General features: G+C 40.0%; 2 protein-coding genes across 2 annotated transcripts in view; one reads left to right on the plus strand and one right to left on the minus strand.

Annotated features, from left to right (window-relative positions):
• Positions 1 to 267: 267 nt before the first annotated feature.
• Positions 268 to 20,720, minus strand: part of LOC130545915 (zinc finger protein 501-like) — a 30,730-nt gene continuing 10,277 nt past the window's right edge. Inside the window, exons 2-3 of the mRNA XM_057320846.1 lie at positions 398 to 7,470; positions 268 to 289 (exon numbers count right to left, since the gene is read on the minus strand). Of these exons, the coding sequence (XP_057176829.1) occupies positions 6,311 to 7,470 (1,160 nt within the window). The 3' untranslated portion in view covers positions 268 to 289; positions 398 to 6,310. The remainder of the gene's footprint in view (positions 290 to 397; positions 7,471 to 20,720) is intronic.
• On the plus strand, positions 12,202 to 19,155 carry LOC130545917 (uncharacterized). The gene is made up of 2 exons (XM_057320848.1): positions 12,202 to 15,890; positions 16,011 to 19,155. The coding sequence occupies exons 1-2, from the start codon at positions 15,655 to 15,657 to the stop codon at positions 16,417 to 16,419; spliced, it is 645 nt and encodes a 214-aa protein (XP_057176831.1). The 5' UTR covers positions 12,202 to 15,654; the 3' UTR covers positions 16,420 to 19,155.

Here is a 20,720-nt window from a genome sequence, read left to right on the forward strand (position 1 = left end):
TTTCAGTAAAGTGAGAAAGAGTGGAAAATGTATCTATTGATAACCAATCATGTGAGCTTGATTTACCCAAGTAATGATGTAGTTAGTTGACCCTGTTAGCTTAAATACTTCTGCATTTTGGATGTAAGGCAGGTCAGCCTGTAGAACTCTTTGAGAGTGCTGAAGCTGACTTCTGCTGGCAAAACTACAAACTATTTTTCTTCAGTAAATTTTCTTCTATGGATTACATTCTTGACTTCTTGTCTTCATTCATTCATAACTGGTCTATGGGTCTTTAACTGTAAATCCCCTACAAGACAGTATGGAAAGAAGGGAGGAGGTGAGGGATGAAGGGTGTCTGGGTTTTCGCAGCATGCCACTAACACTGTATGTCACCGATTTTCTCTGTTTTACTAACTTCTTCTGAATGCAGTCCAGTTGGATTCGAAGAGTTTCAAACTGTGCTCCAGGAAACAACTTTTGCTTCACCTTTGCTGAGCCAATCATGGCGATTAGAGACTCCAACTGGTCTGCTTGGTGCCTGTTGGCTGATTTCACTTGATGTAAACACATAACACTGTTGTCATAAAAGAATGGCCAGACAGTTAGAAAGCATGGAAATTTATGTTGGTAATTTACACATGGTTGTATTGTTACAATGTCATCTGTCAAGTAATGGGATTTATTAGGCACAAGAAACCAGTTCAAAGCAGACAAAAAAGGCAAGTGTCCTATGGTGCCTTCTTGGTGTGCAGTTTACCAAAACTTAAGCAGTAGAATTACATATAGTACTCAATAGGGATGAAACAATACACTGAGCTAACAATTCTATACATGGTCCATGATTAGGTTTGTGAATAAAATGTGAAAATAAAAATTCAAATAACATTTATTTTCAAATCAGAATTCACATTGACAAATCATTTTCTTAAAGAACTGAAATATACAACAAAAAGGAACAAAAGTAATTTAAGATTCAATAATATAAAAACCAATAAAAATGATGATTTGACTTTAGTGGTTCTCTAAAGGAGTTCTTAAATCTGTTTAGTTTGTAACGAGATGTTCTGAATCTCCTTCCAGAGGGCAAGAGTGAAGTACATGAGACAGGTCATTTAAAATCCTTTTGGCCTCGTTCAATGTACATAGCTCATACAGAGCTTGAATACTAGTCATTTAGACCAATAATCTTTGTAGCAGTTCGAACAATATAAAGTATCTTTGATTTGGATTTTACCGAGAGATTACCATACCAAGTGGACAAGCCGTACCTATTAACACTTTCTAATAAAGACTGATAAAAGAGAAACATGATTTTCCTGTCTACTCCATACATCCGTAATCTTCTGAGAAAGTACGGTCTCTGATAAAGCCTTTCACACACCCAGTTAACATGGGTTTCCCACGCGAGAGATTTGTCAATATACACTCCTAGATACTTGTATGATTGTTCGTGTGAAATCTCTTGATTATGGACAAGAACAAGCGTATGAACTCATTAGTAAACAGCGTAAAGAGGACTGGAGAACTAACAACACCCTATGGGACACCAGTACTGCAGTATTTTATTTGAGATAAACGTTATTAACTTTGACTCACTGGGTCCTGTTAGTTAAAAAGGAGTGATACCAGTGCATAATTGCAGAACTTACATCTAACTACCTTAATTTATTCATTAAAAGAGCCAGTCTTCGCTGTTTTTGAGGCTTTGATTGTTTTTTGGGTGTTTAACAATGGATGTTCATGTTTCTAATAAAAAAACCGCTTTATATTTCAAGTCTATTGTTGACCGCTGTCCCTCTTCTAACAAAACGACAGGATTTCTACCGGTCTATATAAAGTCCCTCCTTCCGAAACGCTCTGATTTGTAAAGCTGACCCGGTCTGTCGTGATTGGTTCCCCACTTAGAGCGTGTTTGTAAAGCTGTCCCACCCATACCATATCAGAGAGCTTCCGCTTCTCAGGCTGAAAGTGAAAGTAGTTTAGCGAGTAGCTCAGTTAAATGTTTACAATCTCTGAGTGAGAACCAGCACTACTCCAGCGGCTCTTCCTCTTCTTTAAGAAAGGCCTCGCCCATTTTTTCAAGTAGGGGTCTCTGCAGGTTGGAGAAATGGGCGTGTCGAAACGTGGGGGAGTGCCGAAAGGTCTTTTCAATTGGACACGAATGCTGCCTGTTCAACATCATCTTAAACACTATTGGCCTACATCTAAAGCCACTTTTTCACTGTGGTGTTTTTGTATCGAAGATTTTAAATATGAAACCAAGAATCTGCAGTTGATTTATAAAGATACTAGTGCCTATTTTAAAATTGGCCTCGACGCGAATCTAATGTGTGAGTTCTCCGTGATCACCGGGCTGTTAGCGCCGCCAAGAACAACTTGATAGCAGCAAATACACCTCAAATTGACCGCTGACTCTAATATCACTTAAGTGGTAATAGGATTATTAGCCTAGTTTTGGTTACATTTCATAATGGGCAATCGTTGGTCTGATGAATCTTTCGAGACTAATCATTTTGACTGAGGTCAGTCAGTTTCATATACACAGCCTGGCTGTATGTATTTGGAGCACTGCCTGTGTACTTTTGACTGAATTGTTTTTCTCTATTGTGCAAAGTACTTCTTATACTTTACAATAAAATGTGTTTTGTATTTGATTAAAATGAAAATAATCACATTACCTTAACTATTTAAAATGAAACTAAAAGAAGCAGGTGTTAATGTTATATTGCATTTTATTGTAAATGTAAAATTAAGGTACAGGGGATACACATATTTGATTTGAACTATTTAGAAATAACTGATATTTAAGGAACAGCTGATAAGTGTCACAATCAAATGTGAATTACAATTATTATTTAAAGGGTGGTACAATGTCTCTAAAATAATAACACTTGTAACTGCACTAGCGTTTCTAGCGTTAAGTTCATAATAATTTACTTTCCTTGGTGTCATGATAGAATAACAACATGTCATACTGTAAAAGGCATTTCTACCATTTTACTACAACTATGATTTAGTGTATGTAAACAAAAACATATACTGAAATACATATACTGAAAAAGACTGAAATACTCATAAAACATATACTGAAATACATATACTGAAAAAGACTGAAATACTCATAAAACATATACTGAAATACATATACTGAAAAAGACTGAAATACTCATAAAACATAACGACAGCTGCTTCTAGATGAGTAAGAGCTATTTACTTAGGCCTACCTTCTGTAATTTATTATTAAGCAATTTAGCAAAAACACAGACTTGTCTGATAAAATTTAATTTAGTTTTTAAGGGCTTATGATCACAAATTTACAATTTGAAACCTTTGCATTACACACCTTATTGCGATCTTCTTCCTGTTTAAAAGAAATGACGTATGTGTGTGGTTATTGGTCAACTGAGTTGGGAAGAAAAGGGCACCTTTGACCAATGAAAAACCTTTCGACATGCCCCCTATCTTTCGTCCTGCCCCCACCTTTCGACATGCCCAGTTCTCCGACTTGCAGTTACCCCGTCGCCATTTCTTTGAGTATTCCTTTGGGCTTTTTCAAAAACTCAGAATAGTGACATCATGTCCCCAGGAAGTAAAGGGCTGTAGTCCGATTCCAGCCGTTCTCTGTAGTCCTTGAAAAGCGAATTCTGTTAAAGACAATATCTCGCTTGGCATTGAACTTTGAGCTTTATCATTTTGCAGGTATTGTTTATGCTCTAACAGCAACATTACACACTAACTAAAGGTTGAAAAATGCAATCGCGGGGAACGTGGCCTTTAAAACAAATGGTTGAATGGTGTCAAAAGGTGAACTAAAATCTATAAAAAGTGCTCTAGCATAAGCATCTGAATCCTCCAAATGACTTAAAACCAGGTGCATCAGACTATTGTTCGCATCGCCTGTACCTCTTCTTTTTCTATATGCAAATTGAAGAGGATCTAAAAGACTGTTGACATTATCTCTTAATATGACACCATACATTTTTCAAAACATGGGGGTAGGAACAGGGGTAGGGTTACCCCTAAACCTGGCTAAGGCTTGTTTGCAGGACAGTAGATGTGATTTTGACACAACAGAGAGATAATTTACTCATTTACAATTGTTATACTGCTGGTTCATGTCCAGTTTAAAGCGGTTTTTAGTGCCTCAGCTGCTTCATGGAGGTCCTGGAGGCTAAATTCACTCTTGATAGCCAGGTATGAGATGTGCTTTAGGTAGTTGCCATCAGTGAAATCAAACAACTTTTTTTAAGCATGCACTCAAGCAGCAACTGTTTTATCCTGCTTTGGCTTCAACACGATAACACCTGCACTGTGCATAATTATTGTTTTTTATTACAGAATTTGACAAAGTTTCCGATTTCAGGACTGTCACTCTGAGTGGGGGGAAAGGCTTCCATGTAGTAACTGCAGAGAAACCTACTAACCAAATGTGCTGGGAAAGTGTGGAATTACAGCACCCAAGGGGAGTTTACATGTGGAAATACCACAGATGCACTTTATACCACAGTAGGTAACACATCTGGCTGAACCCCGGAACAAAGTACTGCCGAAAGGATGCACCAACCAGCCTCACTGGAGAAAACAGATTAGGTCTCTGTCTAGAGGAAGACAGGAAAACTAGACAGCAGAAATACCTCATATGGGACTACCAACAAGGAAATCTATATCATAAAATTATATGCAAAAATCTCTAGGTACCTGCTAAACAAAGAGAATGTTTGTATATCCCTAACACTTTTTATAGAAGTAAGCGCCATCAGGAGACCATCTTTTGAAATAGGGCTCTAAACTTTTATCAAGCTAAGGCCTTAAAAAGAGCTCTCTAAAGGACCACAAGCACAAAAGAAGCCAGGCCTGGGAGAAATCTGAAAATAAGGTGCTGCTTGCATAAGGATTTCCCATCCAGCATAGCTTGATGTGCCACAATAGTAGGCACTTAGACCTTCAGGGTGGAGGAAGACAGCCATTACTCAAATTCTTTCAGTAAAAAGTATAAACACTGACACGACGGAGCATCTCTGTGGGTCTGCCCCAAGGGAAGAGCAGCAGTCCACGAAAAGATACCACTCCAAATAAGAGATGCCTTATAGAGGGGGCTCTAACCCTCTATATGAAAGCATATGCGCTGCCTGATTGAGGCTGCCTGGGATGTGAGTCGTTAAGACTTCAACCTCTGCTGATTCTATAGGTGGAAGTGGCAGGCGAGTTGCAATGGCAAAAAGCAACGGGAGCGGAAACCTCCATCGTGATTTATTTACACACATGGTGATATCTAGCTGGATGAACACATGCTCTTCCTGAATCAAAGTCCACAGCCTCCACAAGGCAAGCAAAACTGCCAATAACTCCAGACAGTTAGATATGCCAATGTTGGTGAGGCCATGTGTGGGGCCCAGAAATTGTATACTCGCGGCATCCGACAGACCATGTTCAATGTGTCTGTTGTGACGACATGCAACACGCCTCAATACTTGTTCTAAGGGTACTTCTGTCCGTAGAAACTCTCTGCATCCCAAGAAAAGCTCTGCACAGGGAATGCAAGTTGTCTGCCTATGATGGTGGGAACCCACCTTTCAATGCTGTGACGGGTCATCATCCTCCCAAACCCAAACATGAAAATAAATCCACCAGACGGAGGATTATCTGTAATGTTGAGAACTCAGGATTAAGACAAATTTGCATGAGTGTGAAGGGAAACAGGAGGACTCGCTCAGCAAAAAAACCTCTATTGTATTTCCCAAATTGCTCTTAAAGGGATACTCTGTAGCATGGAAATTCTGTCCTGAATTACTCAGCCTTAAGTCGTACGATAACCCTAGGACCTCCGTTCATCTTCAGAACTCAAATTAAGCTTTATGACTCCCGCCCAGAGACAGCAACGTAACTGGCAGAATGTCATCTTAATTATCATGCTACTGTGGAGTATCCTTTTAAGCACATCTGCAGCACAAACAGCAGCCCAGGGAACATCCAAAGTGGTCCGTTGATTAAAAAAAAGAGACCAGCACACATAATGTCCCAGGGGGAATGCCCCAAACAGAGAAGCAGAGTAATGCAATAGCATGCACAGATCTGCTCTGAAGAACAAACCTCTTTTATACCCAGATAACTGGGGCGGAGACAGGCCCAAAAATCCCACTCGCTAACTCTCATGGCACTGTTTAGAAGGAAACCGAGTGATTGGTCTCTTAAGATCGAACCCCTAGTATAAAGTCATCTACACAACGTTGAGTAAGTGACAGAAAGGTAACTCACAATTCTATTTATGTTCTGATAAGTGACCTGCATGAATAGTGACATCAGTTTCTTCTTTAAGCAGTGATATGACTTATTTGTGTTTCTGCTGATGTCTTTGAAGACCAATAAACCTGTTAAAACTCTTTCCACATGGTACACAGTAATAGAGGTTCACTCCTGTGTGTGTTTTCTGGTGTCTACTAAGGTGACTTGACCGAGAGAAATTCTTTCCACACTGTGTGCAGTGATATAGCTTCTCCTCTGTGTGTGTTTGCTGGTGTACACTAAGATGACTTGACTGAGAGAAACTCTTCCCACACTGTGAGCAGTGATACGGCTTCTCTCCTGTGTGTGTGCGCTGGTGTCTTGTAAGATGACTTGACCGAGAGAAACTCTTCTCACACTGTGAGCAAGGATACAGCTTATGTCCTGTATGTGTTTGTTGGTGTCTACTAAGACGACTTAACTCTGAAAACGTTTTGCCACATTGCGTGCAGCAGTACGGCTTCTCTCCTGTGTGTATGCGCTGATGTACACGGAGATTGGAAGAATGAGAGAAACTTTTCCCACACTGTGAGCAGTGATATGGCTTTAATCCTGTGTGTGTGTGCTGGTGTATAGTAAGAAGACTTAACAGAGAGAAACTCTTCCCACACTGTGAGCAGTGATATGGCTTCTCTCCTGTGTGTATATGCTGATGTCTACTGAGATTAACCAACTGAGAGAAACTTTTACCACACTGTGTGCAGAGATACGGCTTCTCTCCTGTGTGCATGCGTCGGTGTCTACTGAGATGACTTGAATGAGAGAAACTCTTGCCACACTGTGTGCAGTGATACGACTTCTCTCCTGTGTGTATACGCTGGTGTACATTGAGATCACCTAACCGAGAGAAACTCTTCCCACACTGGGAGCAGCAATACGGCTTCTCTCCTGTGTGTGTGCGCTTGTGTGCAATAAAATGACTTGACCAAGAGAAACTCTTCCCACAATCTGCACAATGGTGAGTTTTCTCCTTGCCTTCTCTGTGTTTTAGTTCGTTCTGAGTGGCAGAGCAGAGATTATCAGATGATACATGTTCTGTTTTCAAGGTCGTCTTAGGTACCATGTCCTCACTGTCAATCTCTCCACATTTCAGCATTTTGTCACACTCCTCATGATGGCATCTTCTCATATGTTTGTGGAGATAAGTTTGAGCCGTGTATGACAATGAACACACAGAGCAGGAAAACACTGGACAGGAACCGTTCTCTAAAAAAGACGACAAAGAAAAGAAGTAAACCCTCATTCATTCAACATTACATGACAAAACATTACATAATAAGGTGTTAATACATTTCAGATATACATTTCTGTTTCACTTCTACTCTTTAAACCAGGGGTCTCCAACACTGTTCCTGGAGAGATTCCATCCCGAAGATTTCAGCTCCAACCCCAATCAACACAGCTGAAGCAGCTAATCAAGGTGTTCAGGGTTGCTTGATAATTACAAACAGGTGTGTAGAAACTGGGTTTGAGCTGCAGTCTGCAGGACGGTGGCTCTCCAGGAGCAGGTTTGGCAATCCCTGCTTTAAACATTTTGTATTTTAATACCACTTATTGCCCAATATACACAACATTCTCAATGAATTATTTTCTGTTTCTGTTGTCAGTTCTTATTTATTTGTGTTCAGCGACCGTAAGTGCATTTAAACTGCCCACTCTGCTAATTTAGGAAAAGAGATTAGTCAGCAGAAGTCTGCAGTAGTACGAAAGTCTGCTCAATACCTTGTTTTTTGTTGCCTACACTGTTATCCATTATCAGTTAAGAGTAATCTATCTTATTTTGTTTCTGCTCATTGAGTGACTGCTGAAGTGTTAACGTTGTCTTCATGTTGAAAAAAAACAGCATATGCTGGTTAGGTAGGTTTTGAAGCATGGTAGCTGGTTTTATCTTGTTTTAGCTGGTCATGTGCTGTTCCTTAGTTGGTCATGAGCTGGTCCTGAGCAGGAGCTAGTAGTTTAGGACCAGCACATGACCATCTTAAACCAGTACATGACCAGCTCAATCCAGCTACCATGCTTCAAAACCTACCGAACCAGCATATGCTGGTTTTTTCAACAGGGACTGTGTGAACTATCATGACTAAGATGGTATTTGCTGCTCGTTGCTATTGCACATTATAGTTTTTGCATTTAAAAGTGTGGTGCTGGTAGATCATTGTTTCAACACGAGGGTCGTGTCTGTCGATCGTGAAGGCATGTTCAGGTGTATTCTACACTGCGTTCCAAATTATTATGCAAATTGGATTTAAGTGTCGTAAACATTTAATTTTATATTGTTCAATTAAACTTATGGATGGTATTGTGTCTCAGTGCTCTTTGGATCACTGAAATCAATCTCAGACACCTGTGATAAGTAGTTTGCCAGGTGAGCCCAATTAAAGGAAAACAACTTAAGAAGGACGTTCCACATTATTAAGCAGGCCACAGGTTTCAAGCAATATGGGAAAGAAAAAGGATCTGTCTGCTGCCGAAAAGCGTCAAATAGTGCAATGTCTTGGACAAGGTATGAAAACATTAGATATTTCACGAAAACTTAAGCGAGATCATCGTACTGTGAAGAAATTTGTGGCTGATTCAGAGCACAGAAGGGTTCGTGCAGATAAAGGCAGAATGAGGAAGGTTTCTTCCAGACAAATTCATCGGATTAAGAGAGCAGCTGCAAAAATGCCATTGCAAAGCAGCAAACAGGTATTTGAAGCTGCAGGTGCTTCGGGAGTCCCGAAAACCTCAAGGTGTAGGACCCTCCAGATGCTTGCAGTTGTGCATAAACCTACTATTCGGCCACCCCTAACCAATGATCACAAGCAGAAACGGTTGCAGTGGGCCCACACATACATGAAGACTAATTTTCAAACAGTCTTGTTTACTGATGAGTGCCGTGCAACCCTGGATGGTCCAGATGGATGGAGTAGTGGATGGTTGGTGGATGGCCACCATGTCCCAACAAGGCTGCGACGTCAGCAAGGAGGTGGCGGAGTCATGTTTTGGGCTGGAATCATGGGGAGACAGCTGGTGGGCCCCTTTAGGGTCCCTGAAGGTGTGAAAATGAACTCTGCAAGGTATGTAGAGTTTCTGACTGAGCACTTTCTTCCATGGTACAAAAAGAAGAACCATGCCTTCCGTAGCAAAATCATCTTCATGCATGACAATGCACCATCTCATGCTGCAAAGAATACCTCTGTGTCATTGGCTGCTATGGGCATAAAAGGAGAGAAACTCATGGTGTGGCCACCATCCTCCCCTGACCTCAACCCTATTGAGAACCTTTGGAGCATCCTCAAGCGAAAGATCTATGATGGTGGGAGGCAGTTAGCATCAAAACAGCAGCTCTGGGAGGCTATTCTGACATCCTGCAAAGAAATTCAATCAGAAACTATCCAAAAACTCACAAGTTCAATGGATGCAAGAATTGTGAAGGTGATATCAAAGAAGGGGTCCTATGTTAACATGTAACTTGCCCTGTTAGGATGTTTTTGATTGAAATAGCTTTTGATTTCAGTAAATATGACCTCCTAATGCTGCAAATTCAACAAATGACCATTTTCAGTTTTTTACAACCTATGAAATGTTTTCAAACTCTGTTGTGCATAATAATTTGGAACAGTGCATTTTGAGTTTTTCATTTTTTAAATAAATACTGTTGTCAGTGGGAGGTTTGTTCAATAAAATTCCAAATGTACCCTAACTGTTGATTACTTGAAAATTATACTGACTGTCATTTGCATCGACAAATTAGGAAAACCAGAGAAAGATATCATTTGCATAATAATTTGGAACGCAGTGTAGTAACGCTAATCAAAGCACATATTTTAAACTGTGCCTCCGCCGCCTCAGCGGTAGTGTTAGCCCTTGTGTAAAGACCTGCAACTTTACAAGGTTGTTTTGGTACTCGGCCTGACTCAGTTGTCTAAAGCGTAATTCGGAAATCGGTTACCCCGCCTTTAAGTATAATCCTTCTGTTTTAACTTTTCTTGTTTAGTAACAATATGTGTTTCCAATATATTCCTGTCCTTTATAATAGACAGTGCCCTCACTCCAGGCACCCCACAGGTCCTCTTCACAACTTTGTATAAGAACTAGATGTGCTGCTCTCTTTATTTCCTGATGATTACAGCCTGCTCACAGTTTTCGGGGACTTCATCATTCATCTGGACAAGCCCTTTGTTGCGGACTTCCACACACTCACCACCTCGTTTGTTCTCACTCGACTCATCATTGCCGGTACTCAAAGACCAGGAAACCAGCTTGATCTTATTTACACTTGTAAATGCACTACACACAACAGCAACGTTTTACCTCTTCACAAATCTGACCACTTTTTCATTACAACATGCACCTTACTACATGCGGCCATGTTTATTCTTTGTTTTCTACAGAGGGTTCTTCTTCATCTTCTACTTTGTCTTCATTGTCTATTTATCTCATGAATTCTGGATAATGAATTCATGTTATATTTCTACATACTTTGGCGCTCAGGAATACTGCGTGCTATTGAAATCATCTTGTGCATATTCTTAATCTTCGTAATATTATAAATGTTCAACTTGTACTTTTAATTCAACTACTACATGTATGAGGAACAACTCTATGGTGTTTAAGCTTGGAGTGCATGAGCTGTCATGCATAGGCATTATTAGCATTTATATGATTTGGCCATGGGTTATGCATGTAGTCTACTGGTAGACCATAAAATCGGCAGTGTTACTCTATATTTACACTTACGAAGTCAACTTAACAACAAATGGTGAAAGATGCCCCCTAGTGTTGGTGAAAATTACCAGTGTAAAATTCTGAGATGTTAACTTTATTCTGTTAAGCCCCGCCCCTCAAGCAACCTTCGAGAAGATCAGAACAGTTACAGAAGTTTTTGGACGTCGTCATTTTCTCTTTCCTCGGATCGACAGGATCGGACGCTCTTAAGTGTTCTCTTTTTTGTTCATTTGAATGATTATGTGAATACATGTGATAATATTACTGCACAGGAAGTAGTTTAATGACATTTGCAAAATTTGGTTGGTTCAAACTCCACTTTAACCGACCTTGAAGTGCACGTTGGAGAAATATTTTTTTTGTCAGTATGGTAATGATAAAGCTTAAATTAAATCAATTGTCTTACTTGATTACTTTATCTGTTGCCTTAGCTTGTAGAGTGCTGTACATTAGTGTTTTTAAAATCATTTAAGTAACGTTGACCTCACGTCATATAATGTCATATAACGTGTCTATTGGCAGGTCGAAATTGCTATGTTTGGGGTCTAGCAGTGGCTAATGTCTCCTTCATGTAACTTAAATGTGAATACTTAAAGGAGAGGTTTCTTTCTACTTTTACACAAATGTAATATAAATCTTAGGGGTCCTATACCATGCCCTAATTGCCCAGTTTTGCATGTGAGGAGAAACGCTCTGTTTTGGTGTGTGTCTCTTTAAGTGCAAATGAGCTGCTAGTCTCTGCCCCCTTTTCACAGAAAACTCAGCCAGGGCTGTGAGCCCTGTGCTTCCATCGACAAAAGAAGGGTCACATAAAGCGAATGAGAAACGCTGTTTCTGTCTTTAAACACCAAACACATTGTTTTCTAAAAGCGAACAGACTCCTAACAAAGGCGTCATGTTTTCTACATGCGAAATTACACATGACAAACCGGTCGCGTGTTTACAGACCATACACACTGCTTTCTATAAGTGAAGATACTCAAGACAAACGCATCGCGTGTTTACAGACCATACACACTGCTTTCTATAAGTGAAGATACTCAAGACAAACGCATCGCGTTCTCTAAGTGAAAGTAACGTTACACAGGACAATCCAGTCGCGTGTTTACAAGCCATACACATTGCTTTCTTTGCGTGAACGGACAAACGTTTCACAATGACGTTTTACCTACTTTTAAGTTGCCACAGGTCCCTGAGGTCTTACTTAAAAAATAACGGTACTTACAATGTCTTTATTTGCAGCTTTGCTTCGTTCAGTCTGGTGGATTTCCATTGAAAACAAAATAAATCCATTGCTCTCCTGTCAGGCTGGGAACAAGTGTTCTGTGCTGCTCTGTGCAGCCAACAACACAACACTTGGCATGCTTTGCTTACTTTTGCCATGGTGTCAGAACTAATTCACATATGTCGCTTGCGAAAACAAAAATGGCGGCAGCGCCATGGGTGGACACGTTCAGAAAAAGGGGCGGTAATATTATAATAAGAACGACTACCTACGTCAGAAAGCGTGCGAAATCTGAACGGCTCGTTTTCTCACAGGCTTGCAGAGATAGGCTCACGTAAACAAAGTTACTGGATTGTCATTTTTCACATTTTCTGAGTTGGTTGATGCACCAGACACCCAATTATAGCACTTAAACATTGAAAAAGTCAGATTTTCATGAAATATCCCCTAGATGTAACGTAAATTCGCCTAATGATGTTGTGGATTTGATTGTTTTGATGAGTTTCAGCATTTTATGACGCTAGATACGTTAGACGTTAGGTACGTTAACGTTAGATATGTTAGAACCTAAGTCACGAAAAATAATATGGTTATAATAAATGTTGTAATTTTATTTAAACAGTAACTATATCTGCGACTGTTTATATCATTAAAGATTCAATCTGTTTAACGTCGCCAATAATTTATTGCGTCACCTTTGTCATTTTATTGAAGCCACATAGATGGCGCTATCTGTACCACCATGAAAAAAGAAGGCACTGTGTAGGGAAGGCGGAAAAACTTGTTTCAAATGCCTGTGGCGTTTTCATAATTTTAACGTTGATCATGAATGACTATTTAATGTTATTGCTGTTAGACATACACCATTAGGTTACATGATTGGATCGGAACATGTTTGTTCTAGTGTAAGAAACGTAATTTGAACATCAGTGTTTTTGATAAGCACCTCAGTCTTGAACATGAAACCAATTGCAGAACTATATTTGTCATTCCATAGCCCATATTATTGCGTTTTGTTATTGCCCTTTTTAGAATTATCTATTGCAGGTAATTTATTGGATTTGCAACTGGATGAGTGAGGTAGTCTTTTGAGATTATCTTTTCATTTCAATACAGATGTCATGCATTAAGTAAAACACTAGTATTAATACACAAATATTTGTAGTTTCTTTGCTACATTGTACCAGTTCTAATCTCAAATACTGTGATTTACTATGTGGGCTGTTGCAGCAGAATGCATGTACTTATTATATCGTCGCTGTAGGGCGGAAACCTCCTATGTCCAAATTTTGTAAATTTCATATTTTTTCACAAATCGATGCTATTGGTCAGTCCCCATGTGGGTCTGTTATTTTTACAAATTATTAACCAATCTAAAGTGCTGAAAATAACTTGAGAGCAAATCTCTTAACTCCATTGGACAGTTCAACTGTCTGAGAAGTCTCGTAACTCCACCTCTTCACTCCGCGGGAGTCTCTCGGCATTACGTCTCCTGATTGAAAGCCGCAACGAATCCTCATCGAGCAACACGTCCTCTGAGGTAAATGTCCTCAAAACACTGGTTATTCATGATTCAGTTATATTAATTATATAATAACAGTTTATATAATATATATAACAGTTTTATCTCGATCTTGAAGTAATGGTAGTGCTAAGGTGTAATGTATCGTTTCTGAGGATGCTAGATTTTTCTTTCTGCTAGGTCTAGCATTGGACGCTAACGTTAGCTATCTTGTTGATTGAAATCTTCCATGGTTTTGTTTCTGATAATGAATTTAAAGAACAAAATTGCATGCCGTTGACTTAGTTAGCCACTATGCATTGGTTTTGTCGTCATGTTTGGTGAGAGCGAACGTGATTTTCGTGGGGCTTAAAGAAAAAAAAATATTGACCCCCACTAGTTCTGGCGCCCTGTCTGAGGATCGGAAATTAGCGCAAGACAATCCACTGCAATGCGGACTAAACCCTGTACATTGCAGATAAGATTGTAGCTTACAATGTCAAGGCAAGCCATCATGTTCAACAAGTAGCTGCCTTTGCCGTCATGTTCATTACTTTAAGCAAGCTAACTGGCTTCTTGCCTCGTTATCATACGTAACGTAAACATGCTGTATAACTTAGGGAAACAATCATTTGACCTTTATTCATTTTATTTTTTGCAGCAACCATGTCTGTGTCCTTAAAGGAACTGTGTCAGATGGTCAATGTGCCATACGATCAGGCAAGGGCCCTAATTGAGAGTGAGAACTCTATGGAGAGAGTGTAGAGAGAGAGGAAGCAACAGTGGTGGAGGATACAGTGGTGCATGCTGGTAGAGTGAATTTCTGAGAGATAATAATGATTTCACATGCCAAAATGGATGAGTTTCATGCAGATGGATTTCACAACAATAGACATTTGTTAAAAAAATGTTCATATTAGTTCATAATTAACTAATAACTTATAAATAACGTTATTATAAAGTGTTACCCCTTCAACTATAGCCCTCACTGTTGACAATTCACGAAGATCAAATTCCCTGTTGTTTTGCGAAGGTATGTTTTTGTCTACCCTAGGAATAGGTGAGTGGTCTGCCCTTAACTGGCCAAAGGAAGGACACACACAAGCAGACACTGAGGGACAAACACACAGCAACGCACGTCGTTCAGTGGCAGGCCATGAATTCATTCGCAGCTTTTTGCAGGACCTCCCAAAGGTGCCCTCACACTACTGCAGATCCACAACATCCAAACAGTATCTGGAACCTGTGTTTCAGTCGATGGCTGATCTGTATGCAGTGTATTGTTGCGCTGCAGCAGAGAAGAATGTAACACCTTTGTCAAGGCAAGTGTTCACAGATGAGTTCAAGCGTCTCAACCTAGGCCTTTACCACCCAAAAAAGGACCAGTGCAACATCTGTTGTGCTTTCAAGACCGGCAACTTACCTGATGAGGAGTGGCAGCACCACCTCCTTCAAAAAGAAGAGGCCCGTGCTGAAAAGTTGTTTGACAAAAGCAAGGCCGGCAACTTACCTGATGAGGAGTGGCAGCACCACCTCCTTCAAAAAGAAGAGGCCCGCGCTGAAAAGTTGTCCCGACAAAAGCAAGGCCAGCAACAACATCATGGTCATATGTATGGACTTACAAGCCCTCCTTTTGTGCCCAAAGCTAAAAGCCTCTGCATTGTATTACAAAAAAAAGCTTGCAGTTCATAATTTTACCTTGTACAACATGCTGACACACAGTGCCACATGTTATGTCTGGCATGAAGGTGAGGGATCCCTGTCTGCCAGTGAGTTTGCGTCATGCATTGTCGACTACCTCTCTGCACACACTGAGCCTGACACATTTATTCTGTGAAGTGATGGCTGTGGGTATCAGAACCGGAATGCAGTTCTAAGCAATGCACTTCTTCTGTTCTCCATAAAGAAAAACAAAGTCGTCATTCAGAAGTACCTTGAGAAAGGGCATACTCAGATGGAATGTGACTCCGTTCACAGCGTCATCGAGAGGCGTCTGAGGGACCAGGATGTGTATCTCCCAGCGGAGTATGTTAACCTGATGAAAAGGGCCCGTGTGAAGCCTCATCCATATGAAGTCAAGTACATCGACCACACCTTCTTCCAGGACTTCACCAAGCTAAGGCTCTGCAAGTCTCTGCGCCCTGGAGTAAGGCCTGGTGACCCAACTGTCCATAATATCAGAGCCATCAGGTAATTACCGATGTAAATCTTATGTCTTACCAATATACTGTAGGCATGACGACATGATGTTGCATATTGTTTTATGAAATCTTACAGTGATTGTTGTTGTGTTATATTTTGTGCTATTAGGTACAACAACAATGGAACGATGGACTTCAAAATCGACCACTCTGATGACTGCCATCCACATCCGAGTCACCAACTCCGAAACTCCACCTCAGACAGCCACACAGTCACCCCACTCTATTCAGACCGCCTGAAGATCAAAGAGCTGAAATTCAAACACCTCCAAGACCTGAAGGAAGTCATCCCAAAGGACTTTCACAGCTTTTACGACAATTTGCTTCACAAGCTTAATATAGGATGCAGTATTAACACAGTCAATATGAATGTAACAACACACACAGAGCCTCACAGATACAGACACACAGACAAGGGCTCACCCTACTCACAAACACAAATACACTCAGTAATGGGCTTAGTAAAGCAAGCCTTAACTATGATTTTATCTGTGTTAAACTATGATATCAGTTATTGATATTTTTTAAATATCTACTTATTACTAGGCTTATTATACATGTGCATTGAAGTTTTAAAATGTATCTAATATAATACTTGAATTGAATTAAATGTTTTGGATACCACCATTAAATTATTGTTTTTATTATTATTTTACTGACTAAGTTCAGCTGTTAGGCCTACTTCTAGACTATGCCTCTCTTGGAACTGTGCATGTAAAATACAAAATATAGAAGCAAGGTTTTTATTTTGGGGAGAAAAAAGGGCTGTCTACTGGCTAAGTAAGCCTATCTTTGGATAACTGTCTGTTTTTTAGACAATAACGAGTGAAAATAGTTACGTAGGTTAGATACATTTGAGTAGGCCTGTTTTGTTAAAAATCGATAGCTGTAATGCTTCGGTGCAGAAGGAAGCCCGTGAGCCACGAAGGTAAGTTTGCGAGCAGATTCGGCGAATTTCCACCTATTAGACAGCCTAGTCAGCTCATCGTTTTTTGTATCACATCACTTATAGTTCTTAAACCTTTAAAATAGAGTTTAAGAAGATGTATGTAACCACAGTCGTTAGCTTTGGTTAACGATTGAAGCCTTTTCTCTTGTCAAGAGGCTCAACGCGACCGCCGACTTTATTTGCGTGCAGATTAATTTCCACCTATATTTGACAGCCTGTTTAACGTTTTATTTCTGTATTGCATCACTCATAGCTCTAACGTTTAAAATAGAGTTTAGGAAGATGTATGTAACCACAATCATTAGCTTTCATTAGCTCTTAAAGCCTCGTCTCTTGTCAAAAGGCTCAACGCGACCGCCGACTTTGATGAACACTGCTGGCAGCAGCGACGTCTGTGTCCGTACCATTCTGATCAATGACAGCGTAATCTCGTATCTCCCTGCTCCCAAGTCATAAACCTTGTATCTCCGATTAAACATGGTTTTGGGGAAATGTTGTGTTAATGTTGGTACACAACAGTATATGATAGCAATATAAGGTATAATACAAACTTTAACGATACAATGTTTAATAACTCAAAAAATTTGCAGTTTTTTTAATTTCCTGAAAAATAATGGTTTTGGAGATATGAGGATTCCGACCGACAGCGAAGATATGTTGGGCACTAAACCTTTTTTCCTGTCATCTGTGTAGAGTTTGCTGATCAAGGTGAAACTAGGGGATAGGCCTACCCAAAGATTTGTTAAAATAACTGAGCTGAGCCTGGAGGCAATTTTTCTGCTGGTAAGTAATGTTGCATGTGCCGTGATGATGTTCAAAGTTATCAGTAAGTAACTGACCATTACCTTTCTCACTAATTTGCATATCTTTTTTCAGCCTTTTTAAAGTTTGGAGTCCCAAGAGTACTGGAGAATGTGAAGGTTCTTGATGAATCATGGACTGGGGTGGATGAAGATGTTTTTGAGGATGTAGTTAAAGAAAATCAATTTTATATTTCTATTATTAAAGTTTAAAAGAGTGTGTGAAATTATCTTGAAGAATTGTCTGAAGTAACTTTTTTGTTTTCGGAACAGTTGGTGGAATCCATTCTTCTCCAGAAACCTGGTGGTGACCGAATGTTATGACACAAAGTATTTGGTTATTTGTGGAGTATTTATTTTCTAGAGCTTCTACCGCCCCCTTGAATTTGGTTCATGTCTCGGTGTTCGCATGCATGTTTTTCTTTTTACTGCTGTCTTACAGATGTATGTGTAAACGCGTTCCCGGATAATTCGATGCCAACGAACATTGGTCATTTCTCTCTCATCATGATGTCAAAAGAGGAATGTCATCACTCATCATAGGCCGCATGCCAGCCAGCCAGCGTGCATGTGCACCAGCTAGCTATTCAGATGTCGTTACCCGTTCGTTGCCAAACTCATGTGTTTGTCTAATATGATGTGGGACTATTTGTAAATTTGTTGAACATTAGATACGATGCTTTGTTTAGCTAATTTAATGTTTTGTTTTCATAGAGAACATTTGAAACGTTGTGCTTGATGCACATGCGTAGCTTTTGTCTTATGTGACCTAGAGAGAGCTGTTTGTGGAACTTTTGGTGGGGTTCATTCCCACTTATGTTTTCTTTCGAAGTTTTAATTAGCCGAGTAAATGTTTTATTCATCTTTTTAATTTGTTTTTGTTTAGGGAGTAAGGGAAGTTCAATTGTCTTTTAGTTTAATGTTGTCATTCCAGGTAATATTAGTATATTAAAAATGTTTGTTTTGGCCTGGTCTGCCCCTGAAGCTTTACCCTCAAATGTTAATTAAATCTTTCTATTGTATTAGAAATCTCTTTGTTGTTTCTTCCTTAGTGTTACCTACGAGCCATTTGAATTATATTCTTCATTTCATTACCGCTAGATACCTCTTGTTACTTTGTATTCTCGTTCAATTACCTTTTTCTATAATTATTATATTGTATCGCAATATTCCTCTCCTTGCTGGGTTTATTCCATACTGTTGCGGTCAACGTTAGAGGTTGCCAAAGAGGTCGTAACAGAAATTGGGGGCTCGTTTAAAAACGAATGGCCTGCTTTCAGTTTTTTTTCTCACCTTTCCCATTTTAAATTTGCCTTCCACACGAAGATTGACTGAGTGGTTTTCATTTTTAAGGGGGGAGAGTTAATTAGCATTGCGTCATCTCGTCCAAATTTGAATTGGAAAAGTTTTTATTACATCTAACATCACAACAATTAGATTTGTGTCGTAGAGAAGATTTATTTTTGATCGCGGATGTATACCGTATAACAGTACCTCGTGGTGCAGCGAAGCCTGAATTAAAAGGGGTGATTCATAGACATTTGGTAGAGCAGGGAATATTGATGGAGGCGAGTGAAGCAGGTGTTGCAGAATCGGAACCAGTTTCTGAGAGTGAAGGAGAGGAGGAGTACCCCGAACCCGAGGAATTGTCCAGCATAGATCATGCCGATCTCCCTTCTCCACCTGATCTAGTACGGGCTATCAGGCTCAAAGAGCCTGAGCTTGAATTGGAAAAGCAGCAATACCAGAGTCAGCTGTTACAAGTTGGCACAGTTGAGCTCGAAACACAAAGAGCAGTCCATCTCAAAGAGCTGGAGCTCGAGTTTGAGTTACAGAGGAAACCTACAGTTGCTGGAGCACTTGCTGCAGATATGCCAGCACCTCAGCCCGTCCCACTCCTGCACCACGCCGAGGCACACAAGTAAGTTCCCCTGATTTTGATGTTAGTCACCAAATTGCTTTAGTTCTATTATTTCGTGAGAGCGAAGTAGATACTTATTTCACTGTGTTTGAGCACATCGCCACACCTTTGAAATGGCCGTGTAACATTTGGCCGCTTTTGCTACAATGTAAACTTGTGGGAAAAGCCCAAGAGGTGGGTTCGGCGTTAACATTGGAGCAAAGTTTAGACTATGACGTTGTGAAGAACTCTGTTTTGCACGCCAATGAATTAGTTCCCGAAGCGTACCGGTAAAGGCTACATAACCATATGAAAACCCCTGGTCAAACATTCGTGGAATTTGCTAGGGAGAAGGCAAATTTATTTGATAAGTGGTACGGCGCACCACTACATTTTAACAACTCAGAGTTGATGCGTTTGAAAAAGTTTAAGAATTGTGTCAAAAGATTGTAGTGCATTGAATGAATGGAAAACTTAATCTCTCTCGGAAGCAACTGTCTTTTCTGACGAATTTGTGCTAACACACAAAGTAGTGTTTTTGCCTACAAAACGCACTGCACCAGATCGAGTCCGTAATGCTAAAGATACTCATGCGGTGTCTAAGAAATCTCACATTACAATACGCAACGAGGGCCGTGAGTGTTTTTATTGTTATGAGTATGGTCATGTCATTGCTTCTTGTCCTGTGTTGAAACGTAAGAATGACAAGAAGATTAATACTTCAAAGAGCGTGGCACTAGTTGGTCGACAAGAATTGTTTGTTAAATAATTCAATTAATCCAGTAGAGGAGTCGATGTTCAAACAGTTTATTTGTGATGCCATGGTGTCATTGGACGAAATGGGTTCAGAAGGAAAGTGCATTCGCATATCCTTTGTGATACCGGTTCGGCTCAATAGTTCCTTCTTGAGAGCGCGTTGCCTTTTTCAGACAGTTCTAACTGCGGTTCACATGTGCTAGTGCAAGGAATAGACCTTACAGTCATGAGGGTTCCATTGCACAAAATGTTCCTACGATCCACAATAGTCACGGGTATGATTAAAATCGCAGTTCAACCTGAATTACCTGTTAAGTGCGTTTCACTAATTTTGGGGAATGATTTAGCTGGCGAAAAAGTTTTCTGTTTACCCGAAGTCTTTTATGTGCCTGAGGTACTTGACAGTGATGTTTT

The sequence above is a fragment of the Triplophysa rosa genome, linkage group LG22 (genome assembly GCF_024868665.1).
Source record: "Triplophysa rosa linkage group LG22, Trosa_1v2, whole genome shotgun sequence".
NCBI lineage: Eukaryota > Metazoa > Chordata > Actinopteri > Cypriniformes > Nemacheilidae > Triplophysa > Triplophysa rosa.

Coding starts and splice junctions, on each gene's coding strand:
- LOC130545917 (XM_057320848.1), top strand. CDS start 15,655: ATGGAATGTGACTCCGTTCACAGCGTCATCGAGAGGCGTCTGAGGGAC. Junction 15,891..16,010: donor CATAATATCAGAGCCATCAG/GTAATTACCGAT, acceptor TTGTGCTATTAG/GTACAACAACAATGGAACGA.